The 18048-nt window shown below is 41.7% G+C and overlaps 1 protein-coding gene across 1 annotated transcript in view; it reads right to left on the bottom strand.

Annotated features, from left to right (window-relative positions):
* The window catches only part of COL15A1 (collagen type XV alpha 1 chain), a 123212-nt gene that overhangs the window by 20090 nt on the left and 85074 nt on the right, over positions 1-18048 (bottom strand). The window contains exons 22-27 of the mRNA XM_080580151.1: positions 13660-13713; positions 13503-13562; positions 11563-11631; positions 8184-8225; positions 3939-3984; positions 1843-1941 (exon numbers count right to left, since the gene is read on the bottom strand). Coding sequence (XP_080436277.1) covers positions 1843-1941; positions 3939-3984; positions 8184-8225; positions 11563-11631; positions 13503-13562; positions 13660-13713 — 370 coding nt within the window. The remainder of the gene's footprint in view (positions 1-1842; positions 1942-3938; positions 3985-8183; positions 8226-11562; positions 11632-13502; positions 13563-13659; positions 13714-18048) is intronic.

Raw genomic sequence — 18048 nt, 5'->3', positions numbered from 1 at the left:
ATTATGATACCGTGAAGTCTTCTCCTCTGTTTCTAAATGGGTTTCCTTACATGGCCTCAGACTGTATTCCTTCAGCCAGAAATAATGAGGTTGTGTTGGAATGTTGCATATATGATTGGAACACTGCGCCTATGTTCTGGATACTCACTATACCTGCCTTTATACAGAGTAGTTATATAAATTGCGGCCTGCCAAATATCCATGCTTTCTATTCTGGCTTCATGTTTTTGCAAGCTATCAATTAATGGAGTCTGTCTGTAAGGTTAGAGGGATGACATTTGGGGTAGAGGAAAAATAAATCCACTGAATGAATAAATGGCAGAGTTCAGAAAGCTTTTCAGATTGCTGTGACTCAACAGATAGTGAACTGAAAGGACCTTCAACTGTCTATCCCCCAGAGAAGGTTTTGAAAATTTCCTATACTTTAATCATGTTCTACTATCCTGCAATTTCTGGATTGTGAATTTCCGTTGTCAAAGGTTGTGTAGATATCTATGAGACCTACAGAACTGATTTGTATAAAAGAACATTGTAGCAATTACATCAACTGACATTGTTTTAGGAGAAGGATTTAAACAAGACAGTTTAACCAGAATTATTGTGTTATTTTCTCCATCCTCTCTAGTTGCAGTTTTATAACGAAATCATAAGCATAATCCTCTCCTTCAGAAGTACCTGAAATCACCAGATATGGACTAAAGTAACTGTAGGACATTAAACTGCATCAAATACAAAGTCTGGAAATTAACAGACATTGACAGTGGATAAACCGGCACAGATAAATCTTAACCTCTGTATAGAAATCTTTCTTGCTCCTTTTTTTTTTTTTTTTTAAATAAGTCTATTGATGATGAGGAAGCACTAACCACTACTTCAGAGCACTGGATATTGTTCAGAATGAAGATTAATATGGACAAGACAAGAAAGCAGATTTGATTACAACAAACAGATGTCCTCATAAAAATAACCAAATATCTTAAGTCAACAGAACTGTGGCTTTGGAACAAAGACAAAATATCCATGTATATACAATTTTGTATTAATTATGATCACATTAGAGGACAAATATTATAAATATGGTATAGGAACATTAATTTGATGTACAGCTTCTTCTGTTTTGAATGATTGCTGGCACTGACCAAAGCCTTATTTCAGTATATGAGATTTCAAAAAATGTAGTAAAAAGGAAGAATTTGTAATAGCAGTCTTTTCAAATAGATGCTTGTTTCTATAACTATTTTTGAATGTGTAAGAATTAGCAATATGTATCAACTTTTGATATAGAAAAGCAAATCTTTGGTAAGCAACATCTGTTGTGATGCTCCTAGCACAAGTGAACTGATAATTTAGCTCTCATACTTTTCATGATTATGACAAATAAAGCATAGAATATTAAAAAGTTGGTTGAAATGGAGATGGTCGAGTTCTGGAATTGGGACTATCACCAACAAATGGCTGCCTTGAAATCAGAATGCAGAGGTATGTTATCCTGAAAGGGAAAGCACTGTATTTTAGTCCAGTTGGCTCAAAAACAACAAAAACAATGTCTCAGGAAGTGGGTGTGATGTTCTTCTAAGATTTCAGAAAATCTCTAACCAGCCAGATACATTTCAATATCTGTTCATGTACTGAACACACTCATAATAGGTTCACAAATGTGCAGTACAGATAGTTCTTTTCAGAGGATATTTTTGATAACATTACAGGCTTTGTTGTTCTGCACCTCAGTTCAGCAAGAAACTAAGTATGTCTTCAGGCAGGTAAAGGTACTTTGCTGAACTGCTTTTAAGTTAAACACATGGTCCTTTAGAGGGTATCAGTGACATATCTGATTTAGTATACCTGGTGGTCCTGGATCACCTCTGTCTCCCTTTTCTCCTTTTAAGTCTGCTGAACTCCCAGTGGACTGCAGCCCCCAACAATCTCTGTTTCCTTTAGCACCTGCCATAAAAGCATCACAATGAAACTAAATTCATGAGAACTTTCAAACAACAGAGACTACAGAAGTAACAACCAAACCACTGATAGTAAGAGCAGATTTTTCATACGTGCAGGGCTTTTAACTCCCTATATGCTTGTCTCACTCACGAATATTGAATGGCTGGCTGGCTCATTGTCCTCTTGTTTATCAACCCCAACATGTACAAAATAATCTTTCTTTTACAGATCAGTCTTTCACTCTCCTTTCCTTAATCACCTAGCCTTTGACCCTCCGAACAAACCTGTTCTCATTGCATTTGTGAATTTCATGGGGCAAGAGCAGAAGTGGTTCTAATATTATGATTTTGACACCAAAATTGCTATCTCTAGACTTTGAAAAAAATTAATATCTGTAATTATGAATGTCCAAAATGTTATAGTTTATTGCTTCCTCAGGTCATAAAAGCATTCATAATAAAGAAAATGTTCTCTGAGGTCAGAAAAGTTATTAGCATTATTTTCCTTCCAGATGAGCTGAGGATAGAGCTGTACCCAAATACATCTGGATAAACTTTCTGTTTTTCTAGGTACTATTCATAGAATCATAGAATAGAATCATAGAGTCATTCAGGTTGGAAAAGACCTCTACGATCATCTAGTCCAACTTTTAACCTAGCACTGACAAGTTCACCACTAAAGCATAATACTAAGTTCTACATCTGCACTTTTCTTGAAGACCTCCAGGGATGGTGACTCAACCACTTCTCCGTGCAGGCTATTCCAATGCCGCACAACTCTTCCAGTAAAGAAATTTCTCCTAATGTCCAATCTAAACATCCCCTGGCACAACTTGAGGCCATTTCCCCTCATCTTGTCACTTGGTGCTTGGGAGAAAAGCCTGATCCCCACCTCACTACAGCCTCCTTTAGGGTAATTGTAAAGTACAATAAGGTCTCCCTGAGCCTTCTTTTCTCCTGACTAAACAACCCCAGTTCCCTCAGCTGCTCCTCATAAGACTTGTGTTCCAGACACTTCGCCAGCTTCGTTGCCCTTCTCTGGACACTCTCCAGGGCCTCAATGTCTTTCTTGTAGTGAGAGGCCCAAAACTAAACACCGTACGCAAGGTGCAGCCTCACCAGAGCCAAGTACAGGGGGATGATCACTTCCCTAGTCCTGCTGGCTACACTTTTTCTGATAACAAGCCAGGATGTCACTGGCCTTCTTGGCCACCTGAGCACACTGCCAGCTCATGTTCAGGCAAGCATCGACCAACAGCCCCAGTTCCTTTTCCTCTGCACAGCTTTCTGGCCACTCTTCTCCCAGCCTGTAGCATTGCTTGGGGTTGTTGTGCCCCAAATGCCGGACCCAGCACTTAGCCTTGTTGAACCTCATACAGTTGGCCTCGACCCATCAGTCCAGCCTATCCAGTTCCCCCTGTGGAGCCTTCCTACCCTTGAGCAGATCAACACTTATGCCCAACTTGGTGTAGTCTGCAAACTAACTGAGGGTGCACTCAATCTTCTCATCCAGATCATTGATAAAGATAATAAAGAGAAAGGGAGCCAGTATTGATCCCTGGGGGATTCCACTTGTGACTGGCCTCTGGCTGGATATTTCTCCAATCACCATGACTCTTTGGGCCCAGCCACCCAGCCAGTTTTTAATGCAATGAAGCACACACCTGTCCAGGCCTGGAGCAGCCAGTTTCTTCAGGAGAATGCTGTGGGAAATGGTGTCATAAGTCATACTGAAGTCTACGTAGACCACATCCACAGCCTTTCCCTCATCCACTACTCAATTTATAAGCTAGCCTTTGAAATGCAGCCCTATACTCATTTATTCTTTGGCTTACATGTTGAGACTGGACCAAGATATGATCTTATGGATTCACCAGAACAAGTGAGACCATCATTCTTTTTTTTCCTCATGAAACCAGTTATGCAAAACCCAAGAAAAAATGGTGGTTTTCGTTCATAATAAGAACAGTTTATTTAAACCATGCTGCAAGAATTACTCACCTTGGACATTAAGAGCTTCTTCATTCCCAGGGTAAGGAGCACTCACCTACAGACAAAAAGAAATCAATTAGAACTTATCCATACACATTAATTGATGGAAGTGCATCACTTAGTATGACTGGAAAGCCTGGAATATTTGCATGCTATCACAGTAAGTATTATAACAGCACTCTGTGCTTATCTCCAGTTTCGCAGGTTCCGAGTATTAACTAATCAAGCCTTTTTCAGGATTGTGCTATCTTAAACATGCAACATGCTTTCAGTAAGAGCGTAACAACATGCATTTTGGAGGCACTAGCAAATCCTACTCTCAATCATGCTAGAGAAACATCAGAAGGCGTATTCTCCAAGAACAATTCTAAATTTACATCACTGCATTTGAAAGCAGGATTTGATTTTTGATTGTATGATAACAGAATATGGCTGTAATTTTTTCATCAGACCATGGCTAGGCCTACTCTATGATGTTGACCTATACTCCAGATGCATTGAAATCACTGTGGGGAGAAACTTCTTATTCTAGTCTATCCTATTCTGACTCAATTCCCCTGTAACAATACTTCTACCACCTGTCTTCAAAACAAGGACAGTGCAGGAATTTAAAATGTGGCACACTGCTTGGAAATAGATAGACCTTTGTACTAACTAGTGCTATTTATATGAATTTAAACAAGCATACAAAGAAAATCAAACGTGTACTGCATATGGCTAATACTGCAGTATTAGATCTTAGGAGTCTTCAGTCACATGGATAGCTCCATTAAATTCAGAAATTCACTTCACATGAAGAAAACTTGTGAGATTCAGTCTGTAGTTCTTTGTGGATATACATTTATGTAGGCATTTGCAGCAGACTTCTTATCTATATACTTGGATAGGTTTAGATTATCCACAAATGTAGGTCAAAGCTATCTAGCATATTCAGACGAATGAAGAGGTATTTATAACTAAAGGCTCTATTACTTTTACATGTAAAATTCACTTTTATTATTCAGTGATTGTAACCTTATTGAAAAGTAACTTTTTATTATTATCTGAAACTCAGCTAAAATAGGTTTGCATTGCTTGAATCATTCCACAGAGAAGCATACAAAACTTGAGTTTGGAAGGGATTACTGGAAGTTGTCTAGCCCAGAGCAGGATCAACTACAGCAGGTTGCTCAGTGCAGTCCAGTCAGGTTTCAGAGATGAAGCTGACTAACCCAGAACTTTTGTGTGAATGTGAGAAAAACATACCAGAATGTTATACAGTAGGAATAGGAAGATTTAAGGGAGGAATTCAATGAGGTAAAATGATGTCTACAATAGTGGGCCAAAACCATAGAAATGTGAAATTACCATGAGGCAATGACTATTTATTGCTAATTAACAGAAAGATCAGAAAGATACATTACCTGGGATAAATCTTCCTTGAATAGTAAGTGGTGTGATGAGTGTCAATGCATCTAGTATAGTCTAAGTCAAGAGCTGCTTTTCTAATATGAGTAAAAAAGAACTGTAATGGAAATTGGAAGAGAGGAGCACGATACTGTTTTGAACTATACTGTCTAACAGAAAACTAGAGCAGCCATACCATGCATCAGACTATTCAGGGGAAGACCGTGGTGTTCAAAGACAGAATCCTTTCCAAGTATGTAGCCCACAGGTTAGCAGTATAATATTGTCCTAGGAAGAGTAATCCCAGGATTAAACTGTGTCCACAGTTCATTGTAGGATGTGATTTCCATGACATGTTAAACAAAAATTGCATCAAAGTGTTCTTAAAATATGAAAACTCTTTCTTTGCTTTTGACACTGAGTGTGAAATTACAGTTCCTTTGAAGACAATGGGGGGTGTTGTCATTTACTTTGGAAAAGTGTGGCAGAGCTTCACCTGGTGGCTTTCTTGTGATAATAAATGTTTATCATAGAATCATAGAATGATTTGGGTTGGAAGAGACCTTAAAGATTATCTAGTTGAAACCCCCTCCCACGGGCAGGGATATCCTCCACTAGATTAGGTCCTATCAAATCTGACCTTGAACACTTCTTTTAGTTTAAAACCGTTACCCCTTGTCCTTTCAGTACAGTCCCTGATAGAGAGTCCCTCTCCAGCTTTCTTAGACACACAGACTTGCTAAGGGGGCACTCTATCCCATTTTCCATGTTACCAACAAGGATGTTAAATAATACCGGTCCCAATACAGACCCCAAGGGACACCAGTCATTACTGTTCTCCACCTAGACATTGAGCCATTGACTGCAACTCTTCGAGTGTGACCATCCAGCTAATTCCTTATCCACCAAGTGGTCCATCCATCAAATCCATGTCTCACCATTTTAGAGACAAGACTGTTGTGTGGGACAGTATCAAATGCTTTGCACAAGTCCAGGTAGCTGCCATCAGTTGCTCTTCCCTTATCCACTAATGCTGTAACCCTGTCTTAGAAGGCCACCAAATTTGTCAGGAATGATTTGCAATTAGTGAAGCCATGTTGGCTGTCATCAATCACCTGTTTGTTTTCCAAGTGCGTTAGCACATTTTCCAGGAGGATCTGCTTCGTGATTTTATTGGAGACAGAGGTGAGACCGGCTGGCTTGTATTTCTCTGTGTCTTTCTTTTTCCCTTTTTAAAAATGAGGGTTATCTTTCCTCTTTTCCAGTCACTGGGAACTTCACCAGACTGCTATGACTTTTCAAATATGATGGATAGTGGATTAGCAACTTCATCTTACTAGTTCCCTCAGGACCCTCAGATGCATCTCATCAGGTCATGCACATTCAGGTACCTTAGAAGGTCTTGAAGCTAATCTTCTCCTACAGTGGGAAGCATTTAATTCTCCCAGCCCCTGCCTTTGGATTCTGTGAATTTGGTGATGTGGCTAGAGCACTTGCTGGTGAAGACTGAAGCAAAAATGTCATTGAGTACCTCAGCCTTCTCCATATCCTGGGTAACCGGATCTCCCATTTCCTTCAGCAGACGGCTCATAACTTTCCTATTTTTCCTGTTATCACTGATGTACTTGTAGAAGCCCTTCATGTTGCACTTAATGTCCCTGGCCAGATGCAATTCTGTCTGGGCCTTGGCTTTCCTAACTTGACCCCTGGCTACTTGGACAATGTCTCTGTATTCCTTCCAGGCTAGTTGTCCTTGCTTCCACCCTCTGTAGGCTTCCTTTTTGTGTTTAAGTTTTCCAGGAGCTCCTTGTTTATCCATGCAGGCCCCCTGGCATTTTTGCCTGACTTCCTCCTTGTTGGGATGCATTGCTTCTGAGCTTGGAGGAGGTGATCCTTGAGTATTAAACAGCTTTCTTGGGCCCCTCTTCTCTCCAGGGCTTCATCCCACGGTTCTCTACAAAGCAGATCCCCGAAGAGTCCCAAGTCTGCTCTCCCAAAGTCCAGGGCTGTGAGTTTGCTGCACACCCTCCTCACTGACCTAAGAATCTTGAACTCCACCATTTCATGGTCACTGCAGCTATGGCTTTCTTTTACCTTCATATTTCCCCAAAGCCCCTCCCTGTTGGTGAGAACAAGGTCCAGCATATCACCTCTCCTCATTAGCTCCTTTATCACTTGGTGAAGGAAATTATCATCAATACCTTGGGAACCTTTTGGATTGCTTATGGCTTGCTGTATTGTCCCTCCAACAGATATCAGGGTGGTTGATATCTGTTGATATCCCCTCCTCATCTCCGCTGCCTGTCCTTCCTAAATAGCCTGTATGCTTCCATTACAACAGTCCAGTCATGAATTATATGTGAACAGACTGCAATTGAGGGTCAACTAAGGAATGTGATTTTTCTTTTCTGACACACTTTTTATGCCAGACTGAAAAGTATAAAGAGTCTTATTTTGGACGGCGAAATTGAAAACAGCCAAAGACATAACATTGTGGAGACATTATTTATATGTACTTCTGAAAGATGCATGTACATGTATGTATAAATATTCACTCCCCAAAGCAACTCTCAATCTATGGAAACATGGAGCTTTGAAAGCCATTAAAACAGTTCGGACAACCAAGTAATTAAAGTGCTTTAAGCAAAAGGTTCCAGTTAGTTCTGTTATATATATGTGGCTAACTTTGGATATCTAAATGTTTGAAAATCTGTTATCTTGAAGACTAGGTAAAACATATCTCCGGTGTAAAGCAGAAGGCAGGGGGAGTAAAGCTGCAGAAATACTGTAGTTATGCATGTAGCTGTTTTGGTTACGTATTGTCATGGCCATGCATCTTGCTAAGAGCAAATTCTGTGTGTGACTTACTGTCATCTTGCAATGAGGTCTGCGAGATACTGGGAAAACTGTCTATTGAAAATAAGAAGGGAAATAAGTTTAATGAATGTAGGCAATAACACACCAGAAAACACACCAAACAGTTAGATCTAATAGACATGACAAGACAAAACTTGGAAATAAAAAAACAGCACCTCGCAGAGTCCTGCTTGCTTCCTGGGAGCTCTCATGGTTCTGTCAGCATAGAATCATAGAAACATTACGGTTGGAAAACACCTCCAAGATCAGCTGGTCCAACTGTCCCCCTACCACCAAGGTCACCCACTAAACCATGTCCCTAAGCACCAGGTCAAGCCTTTCCTTGAACATCCCCCGGGATGGTGACTCCACCACCCCCCTTGGCAACGTTTCAATGCCTGACTGCTCTTTCTGAGAAGAAATGTCTCCAAATTTCCAACCCAAACCTCCCCTGGCACAACTTGAGGCCATTCCCTCCTGTCCTATCACTAGCTATCTGTGAGAAGAGGCTGACTCCCAGCCCCCCACAAATTCCTTTCAGATAGTTGTAGGGACCAATAAGGTCGCCCCTGAGCCTCCTCTTCTCCAGACTGAACAATCCCAGCTCCCTCAGCCGCTCCTCATAAGACTTGTTCCCCAGACCCCTCACCAGCTTCATAGCCCTTCTCTGGACTCACTTGAGCTCCTCAATGTGCTTCCTGTAGTGAGGGGCCCAAAACTCATCACAGTACTCGAGGTGAGGCCTCACCAGAGCCGAGTACAGGGGGACAATCACTTCCCTAGTCCTGCTGGCCACACTTTTTCTGATAACAAGCCAGGATGCTGTTGGCCTTCTTGGCCACCTGATCACACTGCTGGCTCGTGTTCAGCCGACTATCAACCAGTACTCCCAGGTACTTCTCTGCCAGGCAGTTTTCCAGCCACTCATCTTCCAGCCTGTAGCGCTGACTGGGTTGTTGTGCCCCAAGTGCAGGACCCAGCACTTGGCCTTGTTGAACCTCATACAGTTGGCCTCAGCCCATGGGTCCAGCCTATCCAGATCCTCCTGCAGAACCTTCCTACTCTTGAGCAGATCAACACATGCACCTAACCTGGTGTCGTCTGCAAACTTACTGAGGGTGTACTTGATCCCCTCATCCAGATCATTGATAAAGATATTGAAGAGAAAATATTAAAGAGAGGATAGCTAAGAAAAATAGGACGAGCAGCGTGAAATCAGTAAAAACAAAAATCACAGGCCCTCTAGTCATGACAGAAGAAAGAAAAAAAAAGGGAAAAAGAGGGAAAAGGAGAAATCAATGCTTGGTCAAATAAAATTGTACATGTATGGTATAGAAAGGTGTTAAGTAATTTGTGAACCAGTAGTACTCAGGAAGAAGCAGGGGAGGAATCAAGTGTCTGGTAATAGGGAATATAAGATTATGATATACACCTTTACTAGGCACTCCTGCTTGCAGGAAGCCCACCATTGCAATTGCAAATAAAATAGCTTCACAGAAGACCCTGTCTGAAAAAATTATTGAGATTTTTCTCACACCACTAAGATATTAAAGAGGATGGGCCCCAACACTGACCCCTGGGGAACACCACTTGTGACTGGTCGGTCACCAGCTGGATTTAATTCCATTCACCACTACTCTCTGGGCCCGGCCATCCAGCCAGTTTTTAACCCAGCAAAGAGTGTACCTGTCTGAGCCACGGGTTGCCAGCTTCTCCAGGAGAATACTGTGGGAGACTGTGTCAAAGGATTTGCTGAAGCCTAGGCAGGCTACATCAACAGCCTTTCCCTCATCCACCAGGTGGGTCACCTGGTCGTAGAAGGAGATGAGGTTGGTCAGGCAGGACTTGCCTTTCATGAACCCAGGCTGGCTTGATCTGATCCCCTGGTTGTCCTGCATATGCTGTGTGATTGCATTCAAGATGACCTGCTCCATCACCTTTCCTGGCACCGAGGTCAGGCTGACAGGCCTGTAGTTCCCCGGGTCCTCATTATGACCCTTATAGATGGGCGTCACGTTTGCACGTCTCCAGTCATCCGGGATCTCTCAGTACTTATTGTTGTGTGTTCCAGTCTTCATGTCTGTCATGAGACCAGTTGAATGAATTCTATTCATAAGAACAGAGTTGCAGAGCATGTCCTAGTCTATATGTGTGGGGCAAAGCTGTTACACCACAGTGGCTCTGTTGCGTTAAAGCCTAAAGTAATTTGGAGTGATGCCCAAGTAGTCGTTTTAAGTCTGTCGCGTTCAGGGTACTGAACTATCACAATTACGGGTGCACCAATAATGTAATACACCCTCAGTCTTGTTGCATTCCATGAACTACCACAGCCACGCTTAAAGAGTTTGGTCATGTTTAATCAGAACTACCACAACTAGATTAATGAGTTGTGCAATTTATTGAAGGAACAGGTACACAGGTTCTTTGGATTGCTGGTGATAAATTCACTGTCTGCAAAGCATGTGCAAATACCAAAAGTATGAGTAACACAGCCTGGCTACAAACACGTTAAAAGATATAAAGTGACTCCATAGAGATTTCTAAGTTTCCTAGGGAGGCACTTGGCATAACCAAGTGTTCAGATCTTACCCAGCCCGTTGACTGATCCCAGAAGTCAGAAGGTATATTTCTTTACACGATGGTATCATCCCTAACATCCTCTCTCCCTTAAGCTAATTTATATCATTTTCTACCTTTTAGGTAGAGTATGAGTGACTCTAGTCATGCATACCTTTGTTACGACTGGTGTGAAATTTTCTCGCTTTGCTTTTAAAGGTATAGACTAGAAAAAATTCTTAGCACAAGCTCAGTGAGGCATGGTTACACCTTGGAGGTGGGTAGCCTTTGGAACGGAGGTGTGTTTTGGTATTATATTGATATTATAATGGGCAAAGTTCACCAAAAGGACAGCATTTTGTTAAAAACATGACAGGCTGTTGGCCTAGGATAACAAATGTGCAGCTTATCGGTTTCAGTGTGCACAAGAACAATCAAGTTCCCATCTTATCACAGAGCCTGGCTGTGGTGTCTCCACTCTGCCCCACCCACCACATAGTTCCTCTTAGCACACAAAGTTCCCCTGGTGTGATCAACATCTAAGGTTGGAAGCTTAAGGAACTTCTATGTAGTACGGCTACACTCCACCCTGGAAGCTTCTTCAATGCTGTACCTTTTCTTTAAAATGTGAATACAGGTTTTAATTTCCAAGCCACCTCAGGCAATTATTCCACACTCTTGTTATGAGATTTCTTCCTATGCATGCAAGCAAGGTAGCCCACAGTAAATGCTGTTGCCTGAAACAAATTTTGAGGTTTCACTTTGCAAACCATTTCAAGAACAGCACATTTCTGCTACAGAGACAGAACAGAAACTGTTTGTTCAGTGTACTTACTCCTTTGATGTGAACTATACGTCCTGGACGTCCAGGGGGCCCTGGGGGTCCAGGCAAGCCAGGCATGCCCTGGTAAAAGAAAGTGAAGTAAGGAAGACATTACACATATCTTTTCATATGCAGTACAACTGGGCCTAGGGAAGGAAGGACAAGGGGCTTAGAAAGCTCTGTTTAACCAAGAAGTTCTGTGTGAAATGGCTTGAGGGGAGACTGAGCATTCAGTTAGAGGGATCAACCTAAGCTGGAAGGTGAATTTTAATATTTAGCTTAAAGTACTCTACAGAGAACAAAGCAGCCTAAAATTGCTATTTCCAGGGAAAAATAAGCAAACAAACAAACATACAACTCCCAAGCCCAAAAGCACTATAAGTTGAAACTAAATTAAAGTCAGTGGTTCTACCATCCAAGGAAAATTAGGTCTTCAAGACTGGTCTGGGACTCTCAGGACTGATGAGATTCATATACTTCAAAGTGCCTGTCAGATAACTACATACTAATTAGCATCTTCAAGGAATCCTGCTACGCTGGAGGCATGACTGCCCTTTACAAAAACTATGCCAAGTCTTTACTGTGTCCTTTAAAAATTTGGCACCATGCCATGTCCATGTTTCACTCTACATTGATGCACGCTTCAGTGAGGTGTCATATGTCACTATATAAATAACTATTCTATTGGATCTATTGGCTTTTATCTTCCCCAAGCACTGAAGGAAAAACTGTTAGAACGTGCAACCCGTTTTGCTTGCCTGTTTGCTTTAATGGCCCATCCTGATAAACTTCATCTGATAACACTTGCTTTAATAGTTTTTGTTTGGCTAGGGGAGACAATCCAGAAATTAACCTTGACACTGTTTAAAAATATGGAGAAATGGAAAATCTATTTAATGTTTTCTGCCAGAGGCTAGTCATCCTTTCTGTCTTTTTAGTCTAGTTAGAATTTGTCTAATCTGCCTGGCTTCATCTTCCAGCAACTAAATTTCTACTGGCTAGATCATCTCTTCTAATGCCTAGCTGATCCCTACCTTCCTATGATTTCTATGGTAATACAGTAAGACTCCCTTGTCTATTTTTTTTCTATATTTTCTTTCTTTCTTTTTTTTTTCCCTGCATATCTTAGATGCAGATGAAATATTATTATTACCTGCTGTTGTGGTAAGAGTACTTTTTTCTTTTTCAGCACAGATCAGCCTATGATGTCAGAACAGCTACAAAAATTACTCTGCCAAGTAAATAAATACTCTAGTCTGAAACCTACTGCTTATGCTCAGCAGTACTTATTGTTGTGTGTTTTACAATTCTTCATGTCTGTCATGAGACCAGTTGAATGAATTCTATTCATAAGAACAGAGTTGCAGTGCCAGAACAGAGTTGCAGCATTCATCACGTGTCATTCCATAATTACAGGATACAGGTGGGCATGTATGTGCAATCATCTTGCAAACACGGTATGGTGGTCATTATTCTGGAAACATGTACATGACTATCAAAGCAGGTAATAGGTATCAGCAAAAATCTCCTTGTTAGTAGGGTAGATGACACTAAATTATGATACGCTTAAATGCTGTTTGCACATATTCAAGACATCTAAAAGCCTATGGAAGTACCTTCACACCATGAAGATACCATGTATTTGTAGAAAGAATTTGGCAATATCAGATCATTTGCTATTTGAACGACCTATGCTAACAGTGAATTGCATGTAACTTTTACACCTGGGATCTGATACAAATATCTATATCTGTAAGAACTGTCCAGATGGCCATAGAAGTTGACTTTCCGATGACTGTTATCACTTAGGAATAATAGCAGAAGCATATAATCATTTCAAGCTCATTTCAGCTTTTTAGTCCCGTCATGATTTCAAAGAAATTAATAGAAACCAGACCTGACAAGACTTCAACAGGATTTATTTCAATTAATTGTAATATATAAGAACTTACATTTAATGCTTCACCTCGTTCACCTTTCACACCTCTTAGTCCATTGAGTCCTGGGCGGCCCTGAAATAAGTAAACATAAGAAAAGAGTAGAAATAGTGCAGTAGGTGCCTGAAACAAGCTGCTCTATCTTTATTCCATTTGAGGGCTTAATACATACTGGTCGTCCTGGGAAGCCAAGTTCTCCTTTAGGTCCAGCAGGTCCTATTGGTCCCTGGACAGAAAAGAAAATGGGATTGTGGAGAAAAAGAATAAAATTGAATAAATAATGTATGGAAGAAATCTTTGGCACAGATTTGATTATTTAGAAATAGAGGCTTAGTGTTACATTTGTGTTAAAAATCAGTCTGTGATTGTTTGCACACAATGCACAGAATGTCCTCTCTATTTGCTCTTCTAAGTGATCTCAGAAGCTGGAGAGGTCTGCATATAACAGTGAAATCTGGTTTGGAAAAGACTGGTTATCTGAAATGAAGCCTGAATTCTCTGCCACTTGCAATGTGTGCAGTTCAACACTAAGTTGCCATGTATCAAAAATAGCAAAATTAAACATATCAGTCAATAGAAAAAAGGCAGTTAAAGGTGTATACTTTGTGCACCTGCTTTTTTTAAATTTTATTTATTTATTTTAATTATTTTTGAATCAGACACTATGGGGAAATGCCTGTGGATCAGACTGAGACTTCCTATAGTGCCAGACTTCTGCGTACCTCTTGCCAGCCTGGATGCATGGACTTAAGTGGATGATAGTTGAAACAGATCCTTCTTTATACAAGAATTACCCATCAGACCACAAAGACTGATAAAAGAGACTTCAGAACTAAAAGGCAAGCAGGTCACCCAGGAAAAGTAGTCCAGGACCATGGATTATCTGTGATTTGGTATTTGCAAGCACATGGCTTCTAGGCAGCCAGGGATAACAGATAACAGGGGTAACAAAAAGCAGTAGACCGGTGGACACTGCAAGCTTTAACCTGCAGTCAACGTCCTAAAACTCAACAAAACCACAAGAGTCTAGACAATCTCTTTACTTATGAGTCAGCCTTTCCGGTTTCAATTCCTTTTTTTCCAGCCTGGTGAAATGCTAAAGAATTCACCTTCTTGAATTATTGCACTTGTATTTTAACTACACTCATTGTTCCACATGTGCATGGAGAAGATGAAGACTACGTATGAATTGGATGCATAAAATCTGAAAGTAAATCTTCTAATACCTTAAACGATTATTGGTAACGTAACCTCTTGTACTGGGTCTGGCGGAGTCCCCATTCCTGGGGGTATTTAAGGAAAGGCTGGACATTGTGCTTAGGGACATGGTTTAGTGGGTGATGATGCTGATGGTAGGGGGATGGTGGACCAGATGATCGTGGAGGTCTTTTCCAACCTTAATGTTTCTAAGATTCTGTGATCTCATTGCAATCACGGAGACGTAGTGGGATAGTTCACATGACTGGAATGCTGTCATAGAAGGCTATGTGATTTTTAGAAAAGACTGGCCAGGAAGGCGAGGTGGTGGAATTGCTCTTTATGTGAGAGAGCAACTGGAATGCATGGAGCTCTGCCTAGAGGTGGATGAGGAGTGAGCTGAGAGCTTATGGTTAATGATTAAATCGCAGGCTACCATGGCTGATACTGTTGTGGGTGTTTGCTACAGGCCACCTGATCAGGAAGAGAAGGTAGATGAAGCCATCTTCAGACAGCTGGAAGTAACCTCTCAATCACAAGCCCTGGTTCTCATTGGGGACTTCAACCATCCTGATATCTGCTGGGAAGACCACACAGCTAGGCACAAACAGTCCAGGAGGTTCCTGCAGTGCATCAATGACAACTTTTTGACACAGGTTGTGGAGAAACCAACAAGGAGGGGTGTGCTGCTGGACCTTGTATTAACAAATACGGAAGAACTAGTTGGACATATGAGGGTTGGGGGCAGCCTTGTCTTCAGTGACCATGACATGGTGGAGTTCGTGATCTTGTGAGGATAAGCAGGGCAAAAAGTAGGACTGTGATCCTGGACTTCAGGAGATCAAACTTTGGCCTCTTCAGGGATCTACTTGGAAGAATCACATGGGTTAGGGCCATGGAAGGAAGAGGGGTCCAAGACAGCTGGTTAATGTTCAAGCATCGCTTCTTCCAAGCTCAAGATCGGTGCATCCCTATGAGTAAGAAGGCAAGCAAAGGGGGCAGGAGACTTGCATGGATGAGCAGGGAGTTCCTAGCAAAGCTCAGACAAAAGAAGGAAGTTTACATGCATGTGGAAAAAGGGACAGGCCACTTGGGAGGAATATAGGAATGCTGTCAGAGTATGCAGGGATGCACTGAAGAGGGCCAAGGCCCATTTGGAATTAGATCTGTCAGGGCGTTTCAAAGACAACAAGAAGGGCTTCTTCAAATGCATCAGTAGAAAAAGACAAGGGAAATTGTCAGTCTGCTGCTGGGGTGGGTGCCCTATTGACAAAGGATACAGAGGAGGCAGAGTTGCTGAATGCCTTTTTTGCTTCAATCTTTACTGCTAAGACCAGCCCTCAGGAATCTCAGACCCTGGAGACAAGAAAGGAAGTCCGGAGAAAGGAAGACTTTCCCTTGGTCGAGGAGGATCGGGTCAGAGATCATCTAAGCAAACCTGACATCCACAAATCCATGGGCCCTGATGGAATGCACCCACGGGTGATGAGGCAGCTGGCCGATGTTATTGCTAGGCCACTCTCCATCATCTTTGAACGGTCGTGGAGAACAGGAGAGGTGTCTGAGGACTGGAATAAAGCCAATGTCACACCAGTCTTGAAAAAGGGCAAGAAGGAGGGCCCAGGCAACTACAGGCCAGTCAGACTCACCTCCATGCCTGGAAACATGATGAAGCAGCTCTTCCTGGAGGCGCATCTCCAAGCATGTGGAGGATAAGAAGGTGATCAGGAGTAGTCAGAATGGATTCATCAAGGGGAAATCATGCTTAACCAATCTGATAGCCTTCTATGATGAGATGACTAGCTGGGTAGATGAGGGGAGAGCAGTGGATGTGGTCTATCTTGACTTCAGCAAGGCTTTTGACACTGTCTGACATAACATCCTCATAGACAAGCTCGGGAAGTGTGCTAGATGAGCAGACAGTGAGGGGGATTGATAACTGGCTGGATGGCAGAGCTCAGAGTGTTCCATTCTGTGATTCTGTGAGAGCTTCTGAGAGAGCTTTAGTGCGTACCAAGTAGAACAGAGCTATTGACACCAATGCTTTGATAAGTTATGCAACAGAGTGTGTGGCTAAGCACTCTGAAATTTCTATATTAATGTTGCACAGGACTCTCACTGACTACAAAAGGTTTTTTTCTACAGGGCAGCGCTAAAAGGAGTCATGTCCATCATCAGTGATGATCAAACCAGAGTTCTGTACTAAGAATCTCTAGGCACTAAGAATGCACTAAGAAGAGGAAATGGCTGGACAAAATCTTGAAACAGACTCTGTGTGTCAAATTATCCTGCAGAGTTCACACGAGTGCTAGCAAGAACACTTTCTGAATGCTCTTGCCTTCATGATAAACTGTATGAAACATCTCATGGCAGTACAAAAGAAGATATAAATATAGAGTTTGGGGCTGATAGAAAAAGGGCATGTCCTGAAGGGTGCCTAGCAAAAGGATGAGAGGCAACAGACACAAGCCAGAACATGAGAATTTTCAAATAAATATATGGAAAAAAATATTAAACATGAAGATTATCATGTACTGGAACATGCTGGCCATAGAGGCTGTGGAATCTCCACTGTAAGAGATGTTGAAGACTTGCCTGGGCAAGCCCCTGAGCTAACTAGACCTGCTTTGGCCCGCGAGTGTGTATTAGATGACCTCTGAAGTTCACTTCCATTCTAAATTATCCTATGATTCTATATCAAGGTTAAAGGATAAAGTCATCTTGCAGTCATACAAGGAGGAGAAAAGAAACTCCCCTTCTCTTAAGTTTGGATAGCTCCCTCAAGGTATTTTAATATACAGTATTTAAGAAAGCAGTTTATCAGCACACCCAGTTATCTCCTTCTAAAGACCACAGCAACCAATGGCAAAAATCTCCTGTTCACCTTAACGCGCAGAAACTACAAAAGCTACTAACAATCACTTAGGCACAACAGGGACTAGGCTACACCAAAAGCAGAAGCAAAGAAATCATAGAATCATAGAATCATTGAATCATGGAATCATAGAATCATGGAATGGCTCGGGTTGGAAGGGACCTTAAAGGTCACCTAACTCTAAATCCCCTGCCATAGACAGGGATGCCACCCACTAGATCAGGTTAGCCAAGGCCCCATCCAGCCTGGTCTTGAACACCTCCAGGGATGGGGCATCAACAGCTTCTCTTGGCAACCTGAAAATCTCAATATCCTTGATCTTTGTGGAATATTAGACTGCAAGAAATGAATTCCTGCTGTAACACTACTGAATCTGGAAAACTGTTCATATATTACAACTAATTTCTCGTTGTGCTTTCATACATTTTGTGTCTAGTCAAAAATATTAGGCCAAGTACATGAAATAAGGCTTCTAAATCCTGTTTTCAG

Source organism: Anser brachyrhynchus (genome assembly GCF_964034855.1).
Source record: "Anser brachyrhynchus genome assembly, chromosome: 2".
Classification (NCBI taxonomy): Eukaryota; Metazoa; Chordata; class Aves; order Anseriformes; family Anatidae; genus Anser; species Anser brachyrhynchus.
This window is presented reverse-complemented; position numbering and strand designations above follow the sequence as displayed.